The 19162-nt window shown below is 44.7% G+C and overlaps 1 protein-coding gene across 1 annotated transcript in view; it reads left to right on the top strand.

Moving 5' to 3' along the window:
- The window catches only part of LOC142476218 (uncharacterized), a 56312-nt gene extending 42909 nt beyond the window's left edge, over positions 1 to 13403 (top strand). Inside the window, exons 9-13 of the mRNA XM_075581708.1 lie at positions 8229 to 8357; positions 9703 to 9784; positions 10132 to 10315; positions 12263 to 12391; positions 13294 to 13403. Coding sequence (XP_075437823.1) covers positions 8229 to 8357; positions 9703 to 9784; positions 10132 to 10315; positions 12263 to 12391; positions 13294 to 13403 — 634 coding nt within the window. The remainder of the gene's footprint in view (positions 1 to 8228; positions 8358 to 9702; positions 9785 to 10131; positions 10316 to 12262; positions 12392 to 13293) is intronic.
- Positions 13404 to 19162: the final 5759 nt, after the last annotated feature.

Here is a 19162-nt window from a genome sequence, read left to right on the forward strand (position 1 = left end):
TCTATGTTGTGTATCCTTCAACCAGTTTTCAATCCAGGTGCAAATATTTTTAGAGTCCAATTTGCTTTATTTTGTACATTAACCTCTTGTGTGGAACCGTATCAAAGCCTATGCAAAATCTAAGTAGATCACAATAATTTTGTATTTTCTATAAATACTTTTTAGTGTAATTTTCAATCCCCAATATAATAGTGGTTGGATGGTAATGTTAATATAATATCCGTCTTACCAGGTACAAGGAGATGGTGTCTGAGAAGAGCAGACAGGAAGCCCTTGAACGAGAAGAGGAGCATAAATGGAGACATGACAACTCCGATGGAGTGCAGAAAGCAGAAGAAGAGGAGAAAGGAGGGAGAAGGCAGAACGAGGTGGGGCAGGGGGAAGCAGAGGTGATGCCCGCGAAGGAGAATCCAGGGGAGAGCCTAGAGAGCAAGGAGAAGCTGACAGAGTAAGGACCTGCAGATATGTGGCATATCGGTCTGTGTGTACTTGTATCTGTATGATTCACTTATCAGAGAGAATGACTAAGCATGGACTTCCCTCCCATCCATTGCCCATTTTTTGTAAGATAAGATCTTGTTTGCCTTTGCAGTTACTGCATGACTTTGAGCACTATTGCTGTGTACAAGCACTCCTAAATCCTTCTCCATCAAGGATTCCTCCCAATTTATCCCCATTTAATTTGCAAGTCTCCTGTTTATTCTTGTTTCTCAAATGCATAACCTTACATTTATCTGTATTAAACCTCATCTGCCATTTACCTGCCCAAGTTTCCAGTCTCCCCAAGTCCTTCTGGAGAGAAATTACATCCTGCTCTGATTCTACTACCTTACACAATTTAGTATCATCAGCAAAGATTAAGACTTTGCTCTCGATGCCAACCTCAAGGTCATTAACAAACAAGTTAAAAAGCAGGGGTCCTAGTACCGATCCCTGAGGTACTCCACTCACGACTTTAGCCCAACCTGAAAAAGTTCCATTTACGACAACTCTATGTTGTGTATCCTTCAACCAGTTTTCAATCCAGGTGCAAATATTTTTAGAGTCCAATTTGCTTTATTTTGTACATTAACCTCTTGTGTGGAACCGTATCAAAGCCTATGCAAAATCTAAGTAGATCACAATAATTTAGTATTTTCTATAAATACTTTTTAGTGTAATTTTCAATCCCCAATAATAGTGGTTGGATGGTAATGTTAATATAATATCCGTCTTACCAGGTACAAGGAGATGGTGTCTGAGAAGAGCAGACAGGAAGCCCTTGAACGAGAAGAGGAGCATAAATGGAGACATGACAACTCCGATGGAGTGCAGAAGGCAGAAGAAGAGGAGAAAGGAGGGAGAAGGCAGAACGAGGTGGGGCAGGGGGAAGCAAAGGTGATGCCCGAGAAGGAGAATCCAGGGGAGAGCCTAGAGAGCAAGGAGAAGCTGACAGAGTAAGGACCTGCAGATATGTGGCATATCGGTCTGTGTGTACTTGTATCTGTATGATTCACTTATCAGAGAGAGTGACTGAGCATGGACTTCCCTTCCATCCATTGCCCATTTATTGTAAGATAAGATCTTGTTTGCCTTTGCTGTTACTGCATGACTTTGGGCACTATTGCTGTGTACAAGCACTCCTAAATCCTTCTCCATCAAGGATTCCCCCAATTTATCCCCATTTAATTTGCAAGTCTCCTGTTTATTCTTGTTTCTCAAATGCATAACCTTACATTTATCTGTATTAAACCTCATCTGCCATTTACCTGCCCAAGTTTCCAGTCTCCCCAAGTCCTTCTGGAGAGAAATTACATCCTGCTCTGATTCTACTACCTTACACAATTTAGTATCATCAGCAAAGATTAAGACTTTGCTCTCGATGCCAACCTCAAGGTCATTAACAAACAAGTTAAAAAGCAGGGGTCCTAGTACCGATCCCTGAGGTACTCCACTCACGACTTTAGCCCAACCTGAAAAAGTTCCATTTACGACAACTCTATGTTGTGTATCCTTCAACCAGTTTTCAATCCAGGTGCAAATATTTTTAGAGTCCAATTTGCTTTATTTTGTACATTAACCTCTTGTGTGGAACCGTATCAAAGCCTATGCAAAATCTAAGTAGATCACAATAATTTAGTATTTTCTATAAATACTTTTTAGTGTAATTTTCAATCCCCAATATAATAGTGGTTGGATGGTAATGTTACTATAATATCCGTCTTACCAGGTACAAGGAAATGGTGTCTGAGAAGAGCAGACAGGAAGCCCTTGAACGAGAAGAGGAGCATAAATGGAGACATGACAACTCCGATAGAGTGCAGAAGGCAGAAGAAGAGGAGAAAGGAGGGAGAAGGCAGAACGAGGTGGGGCAGGGGGAAGCAGAGGTGATGCCCGAGAAGGAGAATCCAGGGGAGAGCCTAGAGAGCAAGGAGAAGCTGACAGAGTAAGGACCTGCAGATATGTGGCATATCGGTCTGTGTGTACTTGTATCTGTATGATTCACTTATCAGAGAGAGTGACTGAGCATGGACTTCCCTTCCATCCATTGCCCATTTATTGTAAGATAAGATCTTGTTTGCCTTTGCAGTTACTGCATGACTTTGGGCACTATTGCTGTGTACAAGCACTCCTAAATCCTTCTCCATCAAGGATTCCCCCAATTTATCCCCATTTAATTTGCAAGTCTCCTGTTTATTCTTGTTTCTCAAATGCATAACCTTACATTTATCTGTATTAAACCTCATCTGCCATTTACCTGCCCAAGTTTCCAGTCTCCCCAAGTCCTTCTGGAGAGAAATTACATCCTGCTCTGATTCTACTACCTTACACAATTTAGTATCATCAGCAAAGATTAAGACTTTGCTCTCGATGCCAACCTCAAGGTCATTAACAAACAAGTTAAAAAGCAGGGGTTCTAGTACCGATCCCTGAGGTACTCCACTCACGACTTTAGCCCAACCTGAAAAAGTTCCATTTACGACAACTCTATGTTGTGTATCCTTCAACCAGTTTTCAATCCAGGTGCAAATATTTTTAGAGTCCAATTTGCTTTATTTTGTACATTAACCTCTTGTGTGGAACCGTATCAAAGCCTATGCAAAATCTAAGAAGATCACAATAATTTTGTATTTTCTATAAATACTTTTTAGTGTAATTTTCAATCCCCAATATAATAGTGATTGGATGGTAATGTTAATATAATATCCGTCTTACCAGGTACAAGGAGATGGTGTCTGAGAAGAGCAGACAGGAAGCCCTTGAACGAGAAGAGGAGCATAAATGGAGACATGACAACTCCGATGGAGTGCAGAAGGCAAAAGAAGAGGAGAAAGGAGGGAGAAGGCAGAACGAGGTGGGGCAGGGGGAAGCAGAGGTGATGCCCGAGAAGGAGAATCCAGGGGAGAGCCTAGAGAGCAAGGAGAAGCTGACAGAGTAAGGACCTGCAGATATGTGGCATATCGGTCTGTGTGTACTTGTATCTGTATGATTCACTTATCAGAGAGAGTGACTGAGCATGGACTTCCCTTCCATCCATTGCCCATTTATTGTAAGATAAGATCTTGTTTGCCTTTGCAGTTACTGCATGACTTTGGGCACTATTGCTGTGTACAAGCACTCCTAAATCCTTCTCCATCAAGGATTCCCCCAATGTATCCCCATTTAATTTGCAAGTCTCCTGTTTATTCTTGTTTCTCAAATGCATAACCTTACATTTATCTGTATTAAACCTCATCTGCCATTTACCTGCCCAAGTTTCCAGTCTCCCCAAGTCCTTCTGGAGAGAAATTACATCCTGCTCTGATTCTACTACCTTACACAATTTAGTATCATCAGCAAATATTAAGACTTTGCTCTCGATGCCAACCTCAAGGTCATTAACAAACAAGTTAAAAAGCAGGGGTCCTAGTACCGATCCCTGAGGTACTCCACTCACGACTTTAGCCCAACCTGAAAAAGTTCTATTTACGACAACTCTATGTTGTGTATCCTTCAACCAGTTTTCAATCCAGGTGCAAATATTTTTAGAGTCCAATTTGCTTTATTTTGTACATTAACCTCTTGTGTGGAACCGTATCAAAGCCTATGCAAAATCTAAGTAGATCACAATAATTTAGTATTTTCTATAAATACTTTTAGTGTAATTTTCAATCCCCAATATAATAGTGGTTGGATGGTAATGTTAATATAATATCCGTCTTACCAGGTACAAGGAGATGGTGTCTGAGAAGAGCAGACAGGAAGCCCTTGAACGAGAAGAGGAGCATAAATGGAGACATGACAACTCCGATGGAGTGCAGAAGGCAGAAGAAGAGGAGAAAGGAAGGAGAAGGCAGAACGAGGTGGGGCAGGGGGAAGCAAAGGTGATGCCCGAGAAGGAGAATCCAGGGGAGAGCCTAGAGAGCAAGGAGAAGCTGACAGAGTAAGGACCTGCAGATATGTGGCATATCGGTCTGTGTGTACTTGTATCTGTATGATTCACTTATCAGAGAGAGTGACTGAGCATGGACTTCCCTTCCATCAATTGCCCATTTATTGTAAGATAAGATCTTGTTTGCCTTTGCTGTTACTGCATGACTTTGGGCACTATTGCTGTGTACAAGCACTCCTAAATCCTTCTCCATCAAGGATTCCCCCAATTTATCCCCATTTAATTTGCAAGTCTCCTGTTTATTCTTGTTTCTCAAATGCATAACCTTACATTTATCTGTATTAAACCTCATCTGCCATTTACCTGCCCAAGTTTCCAGTCTCCCCAAGTCCTTCTGGAGAGAAATTACATCCTGCTCTGATTCTACTACCTTACACAATTTAGTATCATCAGCAAAGATTGAGACTTTGCTCTCGATGCCAACCTCAAGGTCATTAACAAACAAGTTAAAAAGCAGGGGTCCCAGTACCGATCCCTGAGGTACTCCACTCACGACTTTAGCCCAACCTGAAAAAGTTCCATTTATGACAACTCTATGTTGTGTATCCTTCAACCAGTTTTCAATCCAGGTGCAAATATTTTTAGAGTCCAATTTGCTTTATTTTGTACATTAACCTCTTGTGTGGAACCGTATCAAAGCCTATGCAAAATCTAAGTAGATCACAATAATTTAGTATTTTCTATAAATACTTTTTAGTGTAATTTTCAATCCCCGATATATTAGTGGTTGGATGGTAATGTTAATATAATATCCGTCTTACCAGGTACAAGGAGATGGTGTCTGAGAAGAGCAGACAGGAAGCCCTTGAACGAGAAGAGGAGCATAAATGGAGACATGACAACTCCGATGGAGTGCAGAAGGCAGAAGAAGAGGAGAAAGGAGGGAGAAGGCAGAACGAGGTGGGGCAGGGGGAAGCAGCGGTGATGCCCGAGGAGGAGAATCCAGGGGAGAGCCTAGAGAGCAAGGAGAAGCTGACAGAGTAAGGACCTGCAGATATGTGGCATATCGGTCTGTGTGTACTTGTATCAGTATGATTCACTTATCAGAGAGAGTGACTGAGCATGGACTTCCCTTCCATCCATTGCCCATTTATTGTAAGATAAGATCTTGTTTGCCTTTGCAGTTACTGCATGACTTTGGGCACTATTGCTGTGTACAAGCATTCCTAAATCCTTCTCCATCAAGGATTCCCCCAATTTATCCCCATTTAATTTGCAAGTCTCCTGTTTATTCTTGTTTCAAAAATGCATAACCTTACATTTATCTGTATTAAACCTCATCTGCCATTTACCTGCCCAAGTTTCCAGTCTCCCCAAGTCCTTCTGGAGAGAAATTACATCCTGCTCTGATTCTACTACCTTACACAATTTAGTATCATCAGCAAAGATTGAGACTTTGCTCTCGATGCCAACCTCAAGGTCATTAACAAACAAGTTAAAAAGCAGGGGTCCCAGTACCGATCCCTGAGGTACTCCACTCACGACTTTAGCCCAACCTGAAAAAGTTCCATTTATGACAACTCTATGTTGTGTATCCTTCAACCAGTTTTCAATCCAGGTGCAAATATTTTTAGAGTCCAATTTGCTTTATTTTGTACATTAACCTCTTGTGTGGAACCGTATCAAAGCCTATGCAAAATCTAAGTAGATCACAATAATTTTGTATTTTCTATAAATACTTTTTAGTGTAATTTTCAATCCCCAATATAATAGTGGTTGGATGGTAATGTTAATATAATATCCGTCTTACCAGGTACAAGGAGATGGTGTCTGAGAAGAGCAGACAGGAAGCCCTTGAACGAGAAGAGGAGCATAAATGGAGACATGACAACTCCGATGGAGTGCAGAAAGCAGAAGAAGAGGAGAAAGGAGGGAGAAGGCAGAACGAGGTGGGGCAGGGGGAAGCAGAGGTGATGCCCGCGAAGGAGAATCCAGGGGAGAGCCTAGAGAGCAAGGAGAAGCTGACAGAGTAAGGACCTGCAGATATGTGGCATATCGGTCTGTGTGTACTTGTATCTGTATGATTCACTTATCAGAGAGAATGACTAAGCATGGACTTCCCTCCCATCCATTGCCCATTTTTTGTAAGATAAGATCTTGTTTGCCTTTGCAGTTACTGCATGACTTTGAGCACTATTGCTGTGTACAAGCACTCCTAAATCCTTCTCCATCAAGGATTCCTCCCAATTTATCCCCATTTAATTTGCAAGTCTCCTGTTTATTCTTGTTTCTCAAATGCATAACCTTACATTTATCTGTATTAAACCTCATCTGCCATTTACCTGCCCAAGTTTCCAGTCTCCCCAAGTCCTTCTGGAGAGAAATTACATCCTGCTCTGATTCTACTACCTTACACAATTTAGTATCATCAGCAAAGATTAAGACTTTGCTCTCGATGCCAACCTCAAGGTCATTAACAAACAAGTTAAAAAGCAGGGGTCCTAGTACCGATCCCTGAGGTACTCCACTCACGACTTTAGCCCAACCTGAAAAAGTTCCATTTACGACAACTCTATGTTGTGTATCCTTCAACCAGTTTTCAATCCAGGTGCAAATATTTTTAGAGTCCAATTTGCTTTATTTTGTACATTAACCTCTTGTGTGGAACCGTATCAAAGCCTATGCAAAATCTAAGTAGATCACAATAATTTAGTATTTTCTATAAATACTTTTTAGTGTAATTTTCAATCCCCAATAATAGTGGTTGGATGGTAATGTTAATATAATATCCGTCTTACCAGGTACAAGGAGATGGTGTCTGAGAAGAGCAGACAGGAAGCCCTTGAACGAGAAGAGGAGCATAAATGGAGACATGACAACTCCGATGGAGTGCAGAAGGCAGAAGAAGAGGAGAAAGGAGGGAGAAGGCAGAACGAGGTGGGGCAGGGGGAAGCAAAGGTGATGCCCGAGAAGGAGAATCCAGGGGAGAGCCTAGAGAGCAAGGAGAAGCTGACAGAGTAAGGACCTGCAGATATGTGGCATATCGGTCTGTGTGTACTTGTATCTGTATGATTCACTTATCAGAGAGAGTGACTGAGCATGGACTTCCCTTCCATCCATTGCCCATTTATTGTAAGATAAGATCTTGTTTGCCTTTGCTGTTACTGCATGACTTTGGGCACTATTGCTGTGTACAAGCACTCCTAAATCCTTCTCCATCAAGGATTCCCCCAATTTATCCCCATTTAATTTGCAAGTCTCCTGTTTATTCTTGTTTCTCAAATGCATAACCTTACATTTATCTGTATTAAACCTCATCTGCCATTTACCTGCCCAAGTTTCCAGTCTCCCCAAGTCCTTCTGGAGAGAAATTACATCCTGCTCTGATTCTACTACCTTACACAATTTAGTATCATCAGCAAAGATTAAGACTTTGCTCTCGATGCCAACCTCAAGGTCATTAACAAACAAGTTAAAAAGCAGGGGTCCTAGTACCGATCCCTGAGGTACTCCACTCACGACTTTAGCCCAACCTGAAAAAGTTCCATTTACGACAACTCTATGTTGTGTATCCTTCAACCAGTTTTCAATCCAGGTGCAAATATTTTTAGAGTCCAATTTGCTTTATTTTGTACATTAACCTCTTGTGTGGAACCGTATCAAAGCCTATGCAAAATCTAAGTAGATCACAATAATTTAGTATTTTCTATAAATACTTTTTAGTGTAATTTTCAATCCCCAATATAATAGTGGTTGGATGGTAATGTTACTATAATATCCGTCTTACCAGGTACAAGGAAATGGTGTCTGAGAAGAGCAGACAGGAAGCCCTTGAACGAGAAGAGGAGCATAAATGGAGACATGACAACTCCGATAGAGTGCAGAAGGCAGAAGAAGAGGAGAAAGGAGGGAGAAGGCAGAACGAGGTGGGGCAGGGGGAAGCAGAGGTGATGCCCGAGAAGGAGAATCCAGGGGAGAGCCTAGAGAGCAAGGAGAAGCTGACAGAGTAAGGACCTGCAGATATGTGGCATATCGGTCTGTGTGTACTTGTATCTGTATGATTCACTTATCAGAGAGAGTGACTGAGCATGGACTTCCCTTCCATCCATTGCCCATTTATTGTAAGATAAGATCTTGTTTGCCTTTGCAGTTACTGCATGACTTTGGGCACTATTGCTGTGTACAAGCACTCCTAAATCCTTCTCCATCAAGGATTCCCCCAATTTATCCCCATTTAATTTGCAAGTCTCCTGTTTATTCTTGTTTCAAAAATGCATAACCTTACATGTATCTGTATTAAACCTCATCTGCCATTTACCTGCCCAAGTTTCCAGTCTCACCCAGTCCTTCTGGAGAGAAATTACATCCTGTTCTGATTCTACTACCTTACACAATTTAGTATCATCAGCCAAGATTGAGACTTTGCTCTCGATGCCAACCTCAAGGTCATTAACAAACAAGTTAAAAAGCAAGGGTCCCAGTACCGATCCCTGAGGTACTCCACTCACGACTTTAGCCCAACCTGAAAAAGTTCAATTTACGACAACTCTATGTTGTGTATCCTTCAACCAGTTTTCAATCCAGGTGCAAATATTTGTAGAGTCCAATTTGCTTTTAACCTCTTGTGTGGAACCGTATCAAAGCCTATGCAAAATCTAAGTAGATCACAATAATTTTGTATTTTCTATAAATACTTTTTAGTGTAATTTTCAATCCCCAATATAATAGTGGTTGGATGGTAATGTTAATATAATATCCGTCTTACCAGGTACAAGGAGATGGTGTCTGAGAAGAGCAGACAGGAAGCCCTTGAACGAGAAGAGGAGCATAAATGGAGACATGACAACTCCGATGGAGTGCAGAAGGCAGAAGAAGAGGAGAAAGGAGGGAGAAGGCAGAACGAGGTGGGGCAGGGGGAAGCAGCGGTGATGCCCGAGGAGGAGAATCCAGGGGAGAGCCTAGAGAGCAAGGAGAAGCTGACAGAGTAAGGACCTGCAGATATGTGGCATATCGGTCTGTGTGTACTTGTATCTGTATGATTCACTTATCAGAGAGAGAGGCTGAGCATGGACTGGTCATGTCTGCGATATGTTTCCTGTATAGTAATATATATTTTTCCTTACTAAAGGAATGTATATTTATTTATAATACATACACCTTCAAAATGCAGAAGTATGTATATGAATTTGTACATGCATACAAATATATGTGTGTGTGTGTCTGTGTATGCATACAAATAGGGGGTATATATACACATCTGTGCAAGGGGGTTGAAATACATGGATGAGGGGGGGGGGGGTTGGAAATACAAGCAGGGTGTGTGTATATATGTGTGTTGTTTCACCTTCCAGGAACAAACTCCAGAGGAACCCGTCCAAGATCAGCGAAGCCAGCACCATCCAGAGCCCCTGCGACTTGGCGGGAGGGAGGAAGGTACATAGGGAGGGGGAGGGAGGAAGTTATATCAGGGGGAAGGGAGGGAGGAAGGTACATCAGGGGGGAGGGAGGGAAGAGTGTGAGCTGTGTGACGTGTCAAACCCTCTTGCAGCGCTCACATGTTACACCTCCCATTCTCTCACCCCATCCTCAACCGCAACCCGCTTCTGTCTCACCCTCCCTTCTCACTCGCCCCCTTTCTCTCTCGCCCCAACCTTTTCTCTCCCCCCCACCCTCCCTTCTCTTTTGCCCCGGCCTTCTCTCTCGCCCCGACCTTCTCAATCCTCTTGGGTAACAGAGGGAACACCTCTTTGTTGCCGTGGTAACACTGATCCCTCCCTCAGAACCTGGGAAACCATCACTTCGGGGTGCACGTGGGGGACCTGATCAGTGAGACGTCCTCGGTGCCCGTTGTCATGGAGATGCTCTTAGAGTACCTGGAGATGTACGGCCTGCACACGGAGGGCATCTACCGGAAGTGTGGGGCAGCCAATCGCATGCGAGAGCTCAAACAGTCCCTGGAGAACGGTGCGCTGGGATTGTGAGGGAACCGGGGGAGGCACACATTTAGGCTGAGATTATACCATCTCCGACGGGGCGGCAGTGTGATCTGGTGATGTCATCCTATCGATGCCGCCAAGCGGCATGTTGAACTGCAGGCAGGAGACAAGCAGAGGAGACAGGGAGGTGTGGCGGAGGCGTGGCTGTGAGCGGTTCGCCCTCATTGGCTGAACCGCTCACGTGACACGGCCGTCTCCTGCTCAAAACAAAATTTCCTGTCTGCTCTCCAGTCTGCCGCCCTGCAGTTCCAGGCAGCGAGCGCGGAGTGCGAGGTATGTTTACCTTAATTGGATTGCAGCAATTTGTTTTTGAGCCGCGCAACGCTGCCGGACAATTTTGGTATAATCACGGCCTAAGGGACAAATAAGATATTATCATTTAAATGTGCAATCCCTGGCAGTTCACAATGAAACTACATTTTTGTAAAGAATGTCATTTTCCTGTAACATACAGTAACTGGGCTCAAAGCAAAACATTGGCTGCTGTCATTATTTGGGAAATAAAGCATTTAAAGGAGGGAGGATGCTTCTCAGCAGTGTTTACTCAACCTCTGGCCACCCTGTGAGAGCCAATAAAGATAAGGGAGGAGGGGGCTTTGCCTGTGCAAACTCCTGTTCAGCACATGGTGAAATCAGACAAAAGGGAAGCCAGAGGAAATCGCCCCCCCCCTCCCAAATCTCAGCTCATCGTGTTTACAAAGGAACTTGAAATAATGAATAATAAATACTTATAGGTGTTATATATTTTTGTTTTTTTAAAAAGGCATAAGTCACCCAGGTGTGACCCCTTAAACATCTCACGGTCAGTAGTACATTTTGGTCCTAGGAGGGACTGACCCTTTAAACAGTGGAATAATATACAGGCAGTCCTCGGTTATCCGACACAATGCGTTACTCAAAATGGCGTTGGATAGCGAAACGTTGTAAAGCGAAACACGTTTTCCCACAGGAACACTGTTTAAATGAAAGGTTCCGTTCCTGAAGGCATTTTTAACACTAAAATACACCAAATATTTTACACAGGCAATAAGATATGCAGCACACACATACATTATATAGTGTATATACTGTATTATATATATATATATATATATATATAATATAACATAATAAATAATATATTATGTAATATAATATAATATTATATACAGTATATGCTCTTACGACACTTTGCAACGTTGTTTATGTGTATATATATATATATTTATACATACACACATACACATAAACAACGTTGCAAAGCATCGTAAGAGCGCTGGATAAGCCGTTTTGGCGTTGTAAAAATGAACATAGGTATGCATTGCATAGCGCTGGATAAGCCATTCGTTGTAAAGCGAAGCGCTGTAAAACGAGGACTGCCTGTAATCGTCTTTAACACATTTAATTACTCTTAACTTTTTTCCTGGCAGACTACACGACGACACACTTCAGCTTACCAAAATGTTTTCATAAGGCCAGGTCCCCGCTGGCTACTGCAGCGACCGCTGTGGCGGACGCTGCAGGGACAAGAGCCGCCCCACAATGGGGCCGGGCCCGCTGCGAGTTTTTGAGGTACACATGAAAATTGAGATAGGAACTAGCGACAGAGCGCTAGGCCACGCCCACCGGCGGTTTAGCCAATGAGGGCGAACCTGCCAGGTGATGTCATGGCCGCGCCCCAGTAATGCCCCCCCCCCCTGTCTTTCCCCTTGCAGCTCTCTGTAGACCGGAGAATTCGCAGGTGCGTGCAGCGCAGGCAGCGTGGCCGCAGCCTAATACTTATTTTTGTGAGGAGAAAAAAAACAATATTTCCATGTATCTAAAATGTTTTCTCTGTATTTGTGCTCCGCGGATAGTGCCTATAAAAGGGTGATGGGGATCGGTCATTACAAGTCCTCTTGTTTTCTCACATGTTTTCTGTCTCCCTTCTGGACAGACCCCAGCTCTGTGAAACTGGATAATTACCCCATCCACGTCATCACTGGCATCCTGAAGCAGTGGTTGCGTGAGCTCCCGGAGCCACTCATGACCTTCGCTCAGTACAACGAGTTCCTACGAGCCGTGGGTAAGTGCAGAGAGGAAGGTAACCCTCCCTCTGTAGAGTCGCGGGGCTTAGTGACAAATTGCAGAGAGGATCTCCACTGCAGAACACGAAATCCTGGATGGGCAGGAGAGATCTACAGTACCTTTGTGCTTTATCCTATGGTGGGAGGCGTAGACTCCATTGGCCAGAGATACTTTGTCACCCTGAGGTGAAAGGGAGCGATGCCGTATGCGCCTTATTTTTGGGTCACACTCAGTGGAACATCTACTCGGTCTGTTTCATTTTAATGTTGGAGGGACAGACTCCACCGGCTAAAAGTCCCTTTTGTTTGTGTCACTGTGGAAAGGGAGATATTGCATGGGCCATAGGCCTCTTATCTCTGTGTTAGACTTGGTGAACAGAAATCCTTTCAGTCTTTGTCACTCTGCTGGTGAAGCGACAGACTCAGTGGGCCATAAGTTATGTCTGTACGTCTGTCAGCTTCAAGTTGAGGGACAGACCACATGGGCCATAGGTCTCTCCTGTTTGTCACTGTCACCCAGTGGTTGGTGTGACACACTCCATGGGCCATAGGACTATTATGTCTGCCTCTTTTTACCAGGGGTACGGACTCTGGGTCAGGCTCAGTGGGACATGGGTGCCTTCTGTCTGTGCCACTGTCACCTGCAGTGGGAATGACAGGCGTCATGGTCCATAGTCCCCTTTGGTCTGTGATGCCCTGCAGTAGGAGAGTCAGACTCCAGGATCTGTGCCACACTAGACGAACAGACATTTACTTCTTTATCTCCACTAACCCTTGTAGCGCCTGAGGGGTCTGCCATGCACTGCAGAACAAGGTGTCCGGCCTCTCTAGCACTGAAGGTGTTTAGTAAACCTCTCCCACGTCTCCGTTACCCATCTATTGCTTTGCCTTCTCCCTTTAGAGCTCCCTGGGAGGCAGGAACAGCTGTGTGCCATCTACAAAGTTCTGGGACAGCTTCCCCAGGCCCATTACAACACTCTGGAGAGGCTGATTTTTCACCTTGTCAAGTAAGATGCAGGAGAGGTTGCAAACCCCTTTGTGTGATTGCAGGGGAGGATGCAGACCTGTAGTGCTCAATGTCAGTGTGCTGCTAGGAGTGTTCCTGGGCATACAGGAGCGGGCCCCAACTCTGTGTTCAAATGAGTCCCTCACTTGTCAGTGTATTGTTTTAATACACATAATATAATTTTAAATCTAAGATTTAATCAACCTAAATTCTGTGTGCATCTCCCCGGAGATAATCAGTCTGTAGACTTTCGTACACTTTTTAAATGGCTGTTTCCTCTCTTATAGACGTACGGATGAGGCCTGCATCAGAGAATCGGGGATTGTGTGTGTTATTTATTCCCAATACTGTATATATGTATTATTTATATGGCATTATATATATATATATATATATATATATATATATATATATATATACACACACACACACACACACACACACACACACACACACACACACACACACACACACACACACACACACACACACACACACACACACACACACACACACACACACACTTTGCCTTTAACCCTTTAACCCCAAGAGGACTTGCTAAGCAATAGCAAACCCAATGTATTGTCCCCCCCACAGACCACAGATGGAGAGAATGTATTGCTTTGCACAGGGATTCCTTCCTGTGTCTTCCTGCATATAGTGAGGTGTGGCTGTCTAACCACAGGGCATTTTCCTCATATCTGTAAGCAGTGCTGGCCGCTCAGGAATCACATTAGTTAGGAAGAATGTACAGATCCATTATAGCAAGGGTGCTCAACTCCAGTCCCGAAGCCCCCTCCCCCCCCCCAACAGGTCAGGTTTTCAGGATATCCCAGCTTGAGCACAGGTGGCTCAGTCGAAGCCTCTGATAGAGCCACCTGTGCTGAAGCAGGGACTGATTGAGCCACCTGTGCTGAAGCAGGGATATCCTGAAAACCGGACTTGTTGGGGGAGCTTGAGGATGGGAGCTGAGCCCCATTGCATTATAGGGAAGTGCAGAGATGAAGAGGTGCATGTTACAGTGCTCTAATAACTGGGCAGTGAGGGTCACACCTGGAAGGCTCCGTCTGCTAAGCAGCCCTGGAAACACGGGCTCAGATAGCCCCATGCCTGCTCAGAGCCCAGCAGGGCAATGCATTGTGGGGCATTCTCTAACGCCACCCTATTTTGCAGAGTGGCTGTGATGGAAGATGCGAACCGCATGTCCTCAAATTCCTTGGCCATCATCTTCGCGCCCTGCCTCCTGCGCTGTCCAGCCAACTATGACCTACAGACCACCCTGAAGGAGGTTTCCAAAACCATCACGTAAGGTTTCGATTATGCCGGCGTTTTTTGGTAAAATCACAGCCTAATTCAGGCGCCCGCCTGTCCCTTTCCTTCCGCCCATTCAGGGCATGTTATTTATTTGCTTCGATATGAGCTGTTGAAATATTGAAGGACCGGGAAGTCAGAATGTCGCTCCCTCCCAGGCCCAGCGCAGTCTCAAAGTTACCGTCGTGATCTGCGCTGCTGCAGATTGAGACAATCAAGGGAGCAAAATACTGTTATGCGCTAAACTCGTGTAGGTTTTATTTGGGGGGGGGGGGTTTCTGCCTTAAAAGAGGTAAAATCTTCTCGAGCAATTCAGCCCGGATAGGGGCCTTGGTCGGAGGCTGCACCCGTTGTAAACGGATTAAGGGAAGGGGAGTCTAGTGGTTAATTCACTGCCTTTGAAGTGGGTGTGCAGTGCCGGCACCATGTGACCACCCAAAAACTGAGATAGTAAGCTCAGAAGACAAGCTCCTGTGTCTGACGCTGCGGTGTGTAGTACCGGATAAGACGACTTTCTCGTATGATCTGCACAGTGATTCTGTCCTATCCCCGTGGGCCCTGCTGTCGCACTTCAGAGCTGTAATCTCCCGTGTTCTCATGTTTCCATAAGAAATGTTTTTGTTTTCCAGCTAATTGACCAAGTCGCAAACTAATGGTTTCCTGCCGAAGAATTCATTGGGAATACATTTGTGGGGTTTTTAAAGGGAACTTGGGGGAAATAATGAAATAAAACGGGGTGGATATTTTGAAGACTACGGTTTGCCCATCTCAGACGGGGTTAGGGATGCCACCTCTATTCACCCCTTCCTTGCCAGAGGGGTCAGGGACTTGTTATAAAGCAAGGGGTTAAGTGGAAGGCTCTGTAACCCGATTGTCCTTGTGCTTCCCCTGTAGGTGTGTGGAGATGCTGATTAAGGAGCAGATGAGGCAGTACATACTCAAAATTAAGGAGATTGGCATGATGAAAGCAGCAGAGACACAAGGGCTGTGTAGCCTATCCCTGCTCAAACACAACACGGTGAGTACCCCAAAAAAGCCCTGCAATGTAATGTTTCTGTGGAGGAGGCAGTCACGCAGCCCCTTCTGTGGATGAGATTCCAGACACTCACACGGGGGAGGAGGGGGGGGGGGGGTTAGGGGTGGTGTCCCTCTAGATGTGGGGTCCCACACACACTCAGGGACCCCCTCCAAGATGGGATGGCGGAAACTCACATGGGGGCCCCCTCTGAGTTGGAATCCCAGAAACTCACACCCTTGCAGTTAGGGAGCTGCCCTTTAAAGTGGGAAGTTTCTCCTTGAGTCCCGGTCTAAAAGAACATATTGTAAGTTGGTGAAGTAGTGAGTCGTTGCTTCAGTGTTCAATGCTGGCTATAGAAGCATCTCCTGTATACGCCTGTATCCCCTTCCATGCACGGGAGGGGTTATACATAGATACATTTTTTTAATGAGTTAATTCTTGGGATATTTGTATGCAAAACCCGACTTCCACATCAGTATTCTGCTCCCTGAAGACAGTTTTCCTTTCTCTGACAGCCTTGGCCTGTACATTTAGGATTTATTTCTCCTTATGAAGGGATCCTGGTTGCTCCACACCGCCCTCTCCCTTGCACGCCTGGAATTGCTTCTCCCGCGGTTTGGAGCACAAGTTGGGTTTCCCTGTGATAAGAGTGGAATCCAATAATACTTGTCACATATTTATTTTAGTATAGCTATCAAAGTTTAATTTGACTAAATACCAATATTACATTCATTTTTTTTTTAGGTGGAATGCGCCCGGAAGGGATCTCCGTGTTCTAATATTCTCTGAATATATCCCAGGTAGCACACACCTCTCTATATTAATACTCGGTGAGTTATGTCTGTCTATCTCTCTGTCTATTTCTCAGTCTATGTGTCTGTCAGTCAGTCTGTCTCTGTCTGTGTGTCTGTCTGTGTCTCTCTGTGTGTCTGTCTCTCAGGCTCTCTTTGTGTGTGTCTCTCTGTGTGTGTGTGTGTGTTTGTGTCTCTCTCTCTCTGTCTCTTTCTTTCTGTCTCTCTGTGTCTCTCGCTCTGTGTGTGTGTGTGTCTCTCTCTCTGTCTCTCTCTGTGTGTGTCTCTTTCTCTCTCTGTGTCTCTCTCTCTGTGTTTCTCTTTCTCTCTCTCTGTGTCTCTTTGTGTCTCCCTCTCTCTCTGTGTCTCTCTGCGTGTGTGTGTCTCTCTCTCTGTGAGTGTGTGTCTCTCTCTCTGTCTCTCTCTGTGTGTGTCTCTTTCTCTCTCTGTGTCTCTCTCTGTGTTTCTCTTTCTCTCTCTCTGTGTCTCTTTGTGCCTCTTCTCTCTCTCTCTGTGTGTGTCTCTGTGTGTGTCTCCCTCTCTCTGTGTGTGTGTTAGAATCACGGCTAGGCTCCGCCCCCTGACGCGGTACACGGCGGTGCCCGCAGCGTGCGCAGACCCCTTTCTGCGCGTGTGCGCCAGCCAACCAGAACAACTTATTTAAGGAATGAATCCATAAATAAATCAATGAATTGGGCACGTATCAATGCACACCAAGGGAGGAGAATGAAGTATCAATATATCAGAAAATATTTTAATTCCCATTCAATGTTCATACCCCTTGGATGGACTGGATCTAAGGTGAAAATCCAATACATTTCTCTTCGATTGAGGAAATTAAGTCTGTCTCCTCCCCTGGTATGTGGAGACACATGTTCCAAACCAGAGAAATTAACATTAATTATACCGCCTTGCAAACAGCTTGAGAAATGTCTGGATACTGGATGAGACAGATCATGTCTTGTGATTAACCGAACATGTTCAGATATCCTAGTTTTCAAGGGTCTGATTGTACGACCCACGTAACGTTTGCCGCAACCACACCAAAGTGTGTAAACGACAAAACTTGTATGACAATTAATAAAAGTTTGAATTTTATAACAGTTTTTTGACTGTGCGCTTTTTACTTTTTTTAAAGGTCTGGCATACTGACAGAAATTACAATGGCCGCAACAGAAAAACCCATTGGGGCTGCCACAGATATGACTACTCACTAATGGACTGAAATACACTTGGGGAAATCGATGATACAATCGTTTTAGCTTTTTTGAAGACTATTCTTGGTCCTTCTTGCAGAATACGTCTAAGATCTGCATCTAGTTTTAATATGTCCCAATGGTTTTTTTATGATGGTACAGATTTGGTTAGCTTGTTTATTAAATTGTGTAATGAATAAAGGTTTCTGAAAACCTGTTTGATGTCTTTATTGTGAGTTTTATAACAAACTAAATATTTTCTATCAGTGAATCTAGCTTGTTCAAATGCGGATTGTATATCATCCATGGCGACCATGTGGTCCGCCACCGGACAAAATCTTGTCGCCCGTGGCGATCGGGTTTGTTGACCACTGTGTATTATACATATATAAAATCAATGTCAATCTCTCCTGAGCTTGTGTTGAACGGAGTACATTTATAGCGTGACCCATGTCATTGTCCTGTAAGAATAAAATAAATAAATACGTTTTGCTTCACCCCTGCTCAACACAAAAACTTAAATTTTCATAGAACCGTAGGTTTATTTCGAAAAGTACTGTGTGTGTGTGTTGACCTCACTAACCAAACCAAAAAAAAAAAGCCAGAACCCATTAACCAGTGTCAGGATGCCCCCTCTTAACAATTTCCAAATCAGCAATCCCGCCTGGGATCTTACCTGATCCGCAGTTCCTCAAGGTACTATACGGGAGGGGAGGTGTTCCCTACCTGTCTTCCGATGTCCCCCGTGGGAAACTTGAGTCAGATCTGGAAGAAAGCAGAATAGGTTATTTCGGTGTAGGTATAGTGCAGTTAAGATAAAACAGAGAGTGGGTGAGGGTGACAGACAGAGAGTGAGTGAGAGGGTGACAGAGAGAGAGAGAGGGTGGGAGAAAGGGACGGTGAGAGAGAGGGTGGGAGAGAGAGAGGGTGGGAGAGAGAGAGGGTGGGAGATAGAGAGAGGGTGGGAGAGAGAGAGAGAGGGTGGGAGAGAGAGAGAGAGGGTGGGAGAGAGAGATGGTGGGAGAGAGAGAGAGAGAGAGAGGGTGGGAGAGAGAAAGAGAGAGGGTGGGAGAGAGAGAGAGATAGGGTGGGAGAGAGAGAGAGAGAGGGTGGGAGAGGGTGGAGGAGAGAGAGAGGATGGAGAGAGAGAGAGGGTGGGAGAGAGAGAGAGGGTGGGACAGAGAGAGAGGGTGGGAGAGAGAGAGAGGGTTTGAGAGAGAGAGGGTGGGAGAGAGAGAGAAAGCGTGGGGGAGAGAGAGAGAGGATGGGGAGAGAGAGGGTGGGAGAGAGAGAGAAGGTGGGAGAGAGAGAGAGGGTGGGAGATAGAGAGAGGGAGGGTGGGAGAGAGAGAGGGTGGGAGAGAGAGAGGGTGGGAGAGAGAGAGAGGGCGGGAGAGAGAGGGTGGGAGAGAGGGTGGGAGAGAGGGTGGGAGAGGGTGGAGGAGAGAG

Source organism: Ascaphus truei, unplaced genomic scaffold, assembly GCF_040206685.1.
Source record: "Ascaphus truei isolate aAscTru1 unplaced genomic scaffold, aAscTru1.hap1 HAP1_SCAFFOLD_1506, whole genome shotgun sequence".
NCBI lineage: Eukaryota > Metazoa > Chordata > Amphibia > Anura > Ascaphidae > Ascaphus > Ascaphus truei.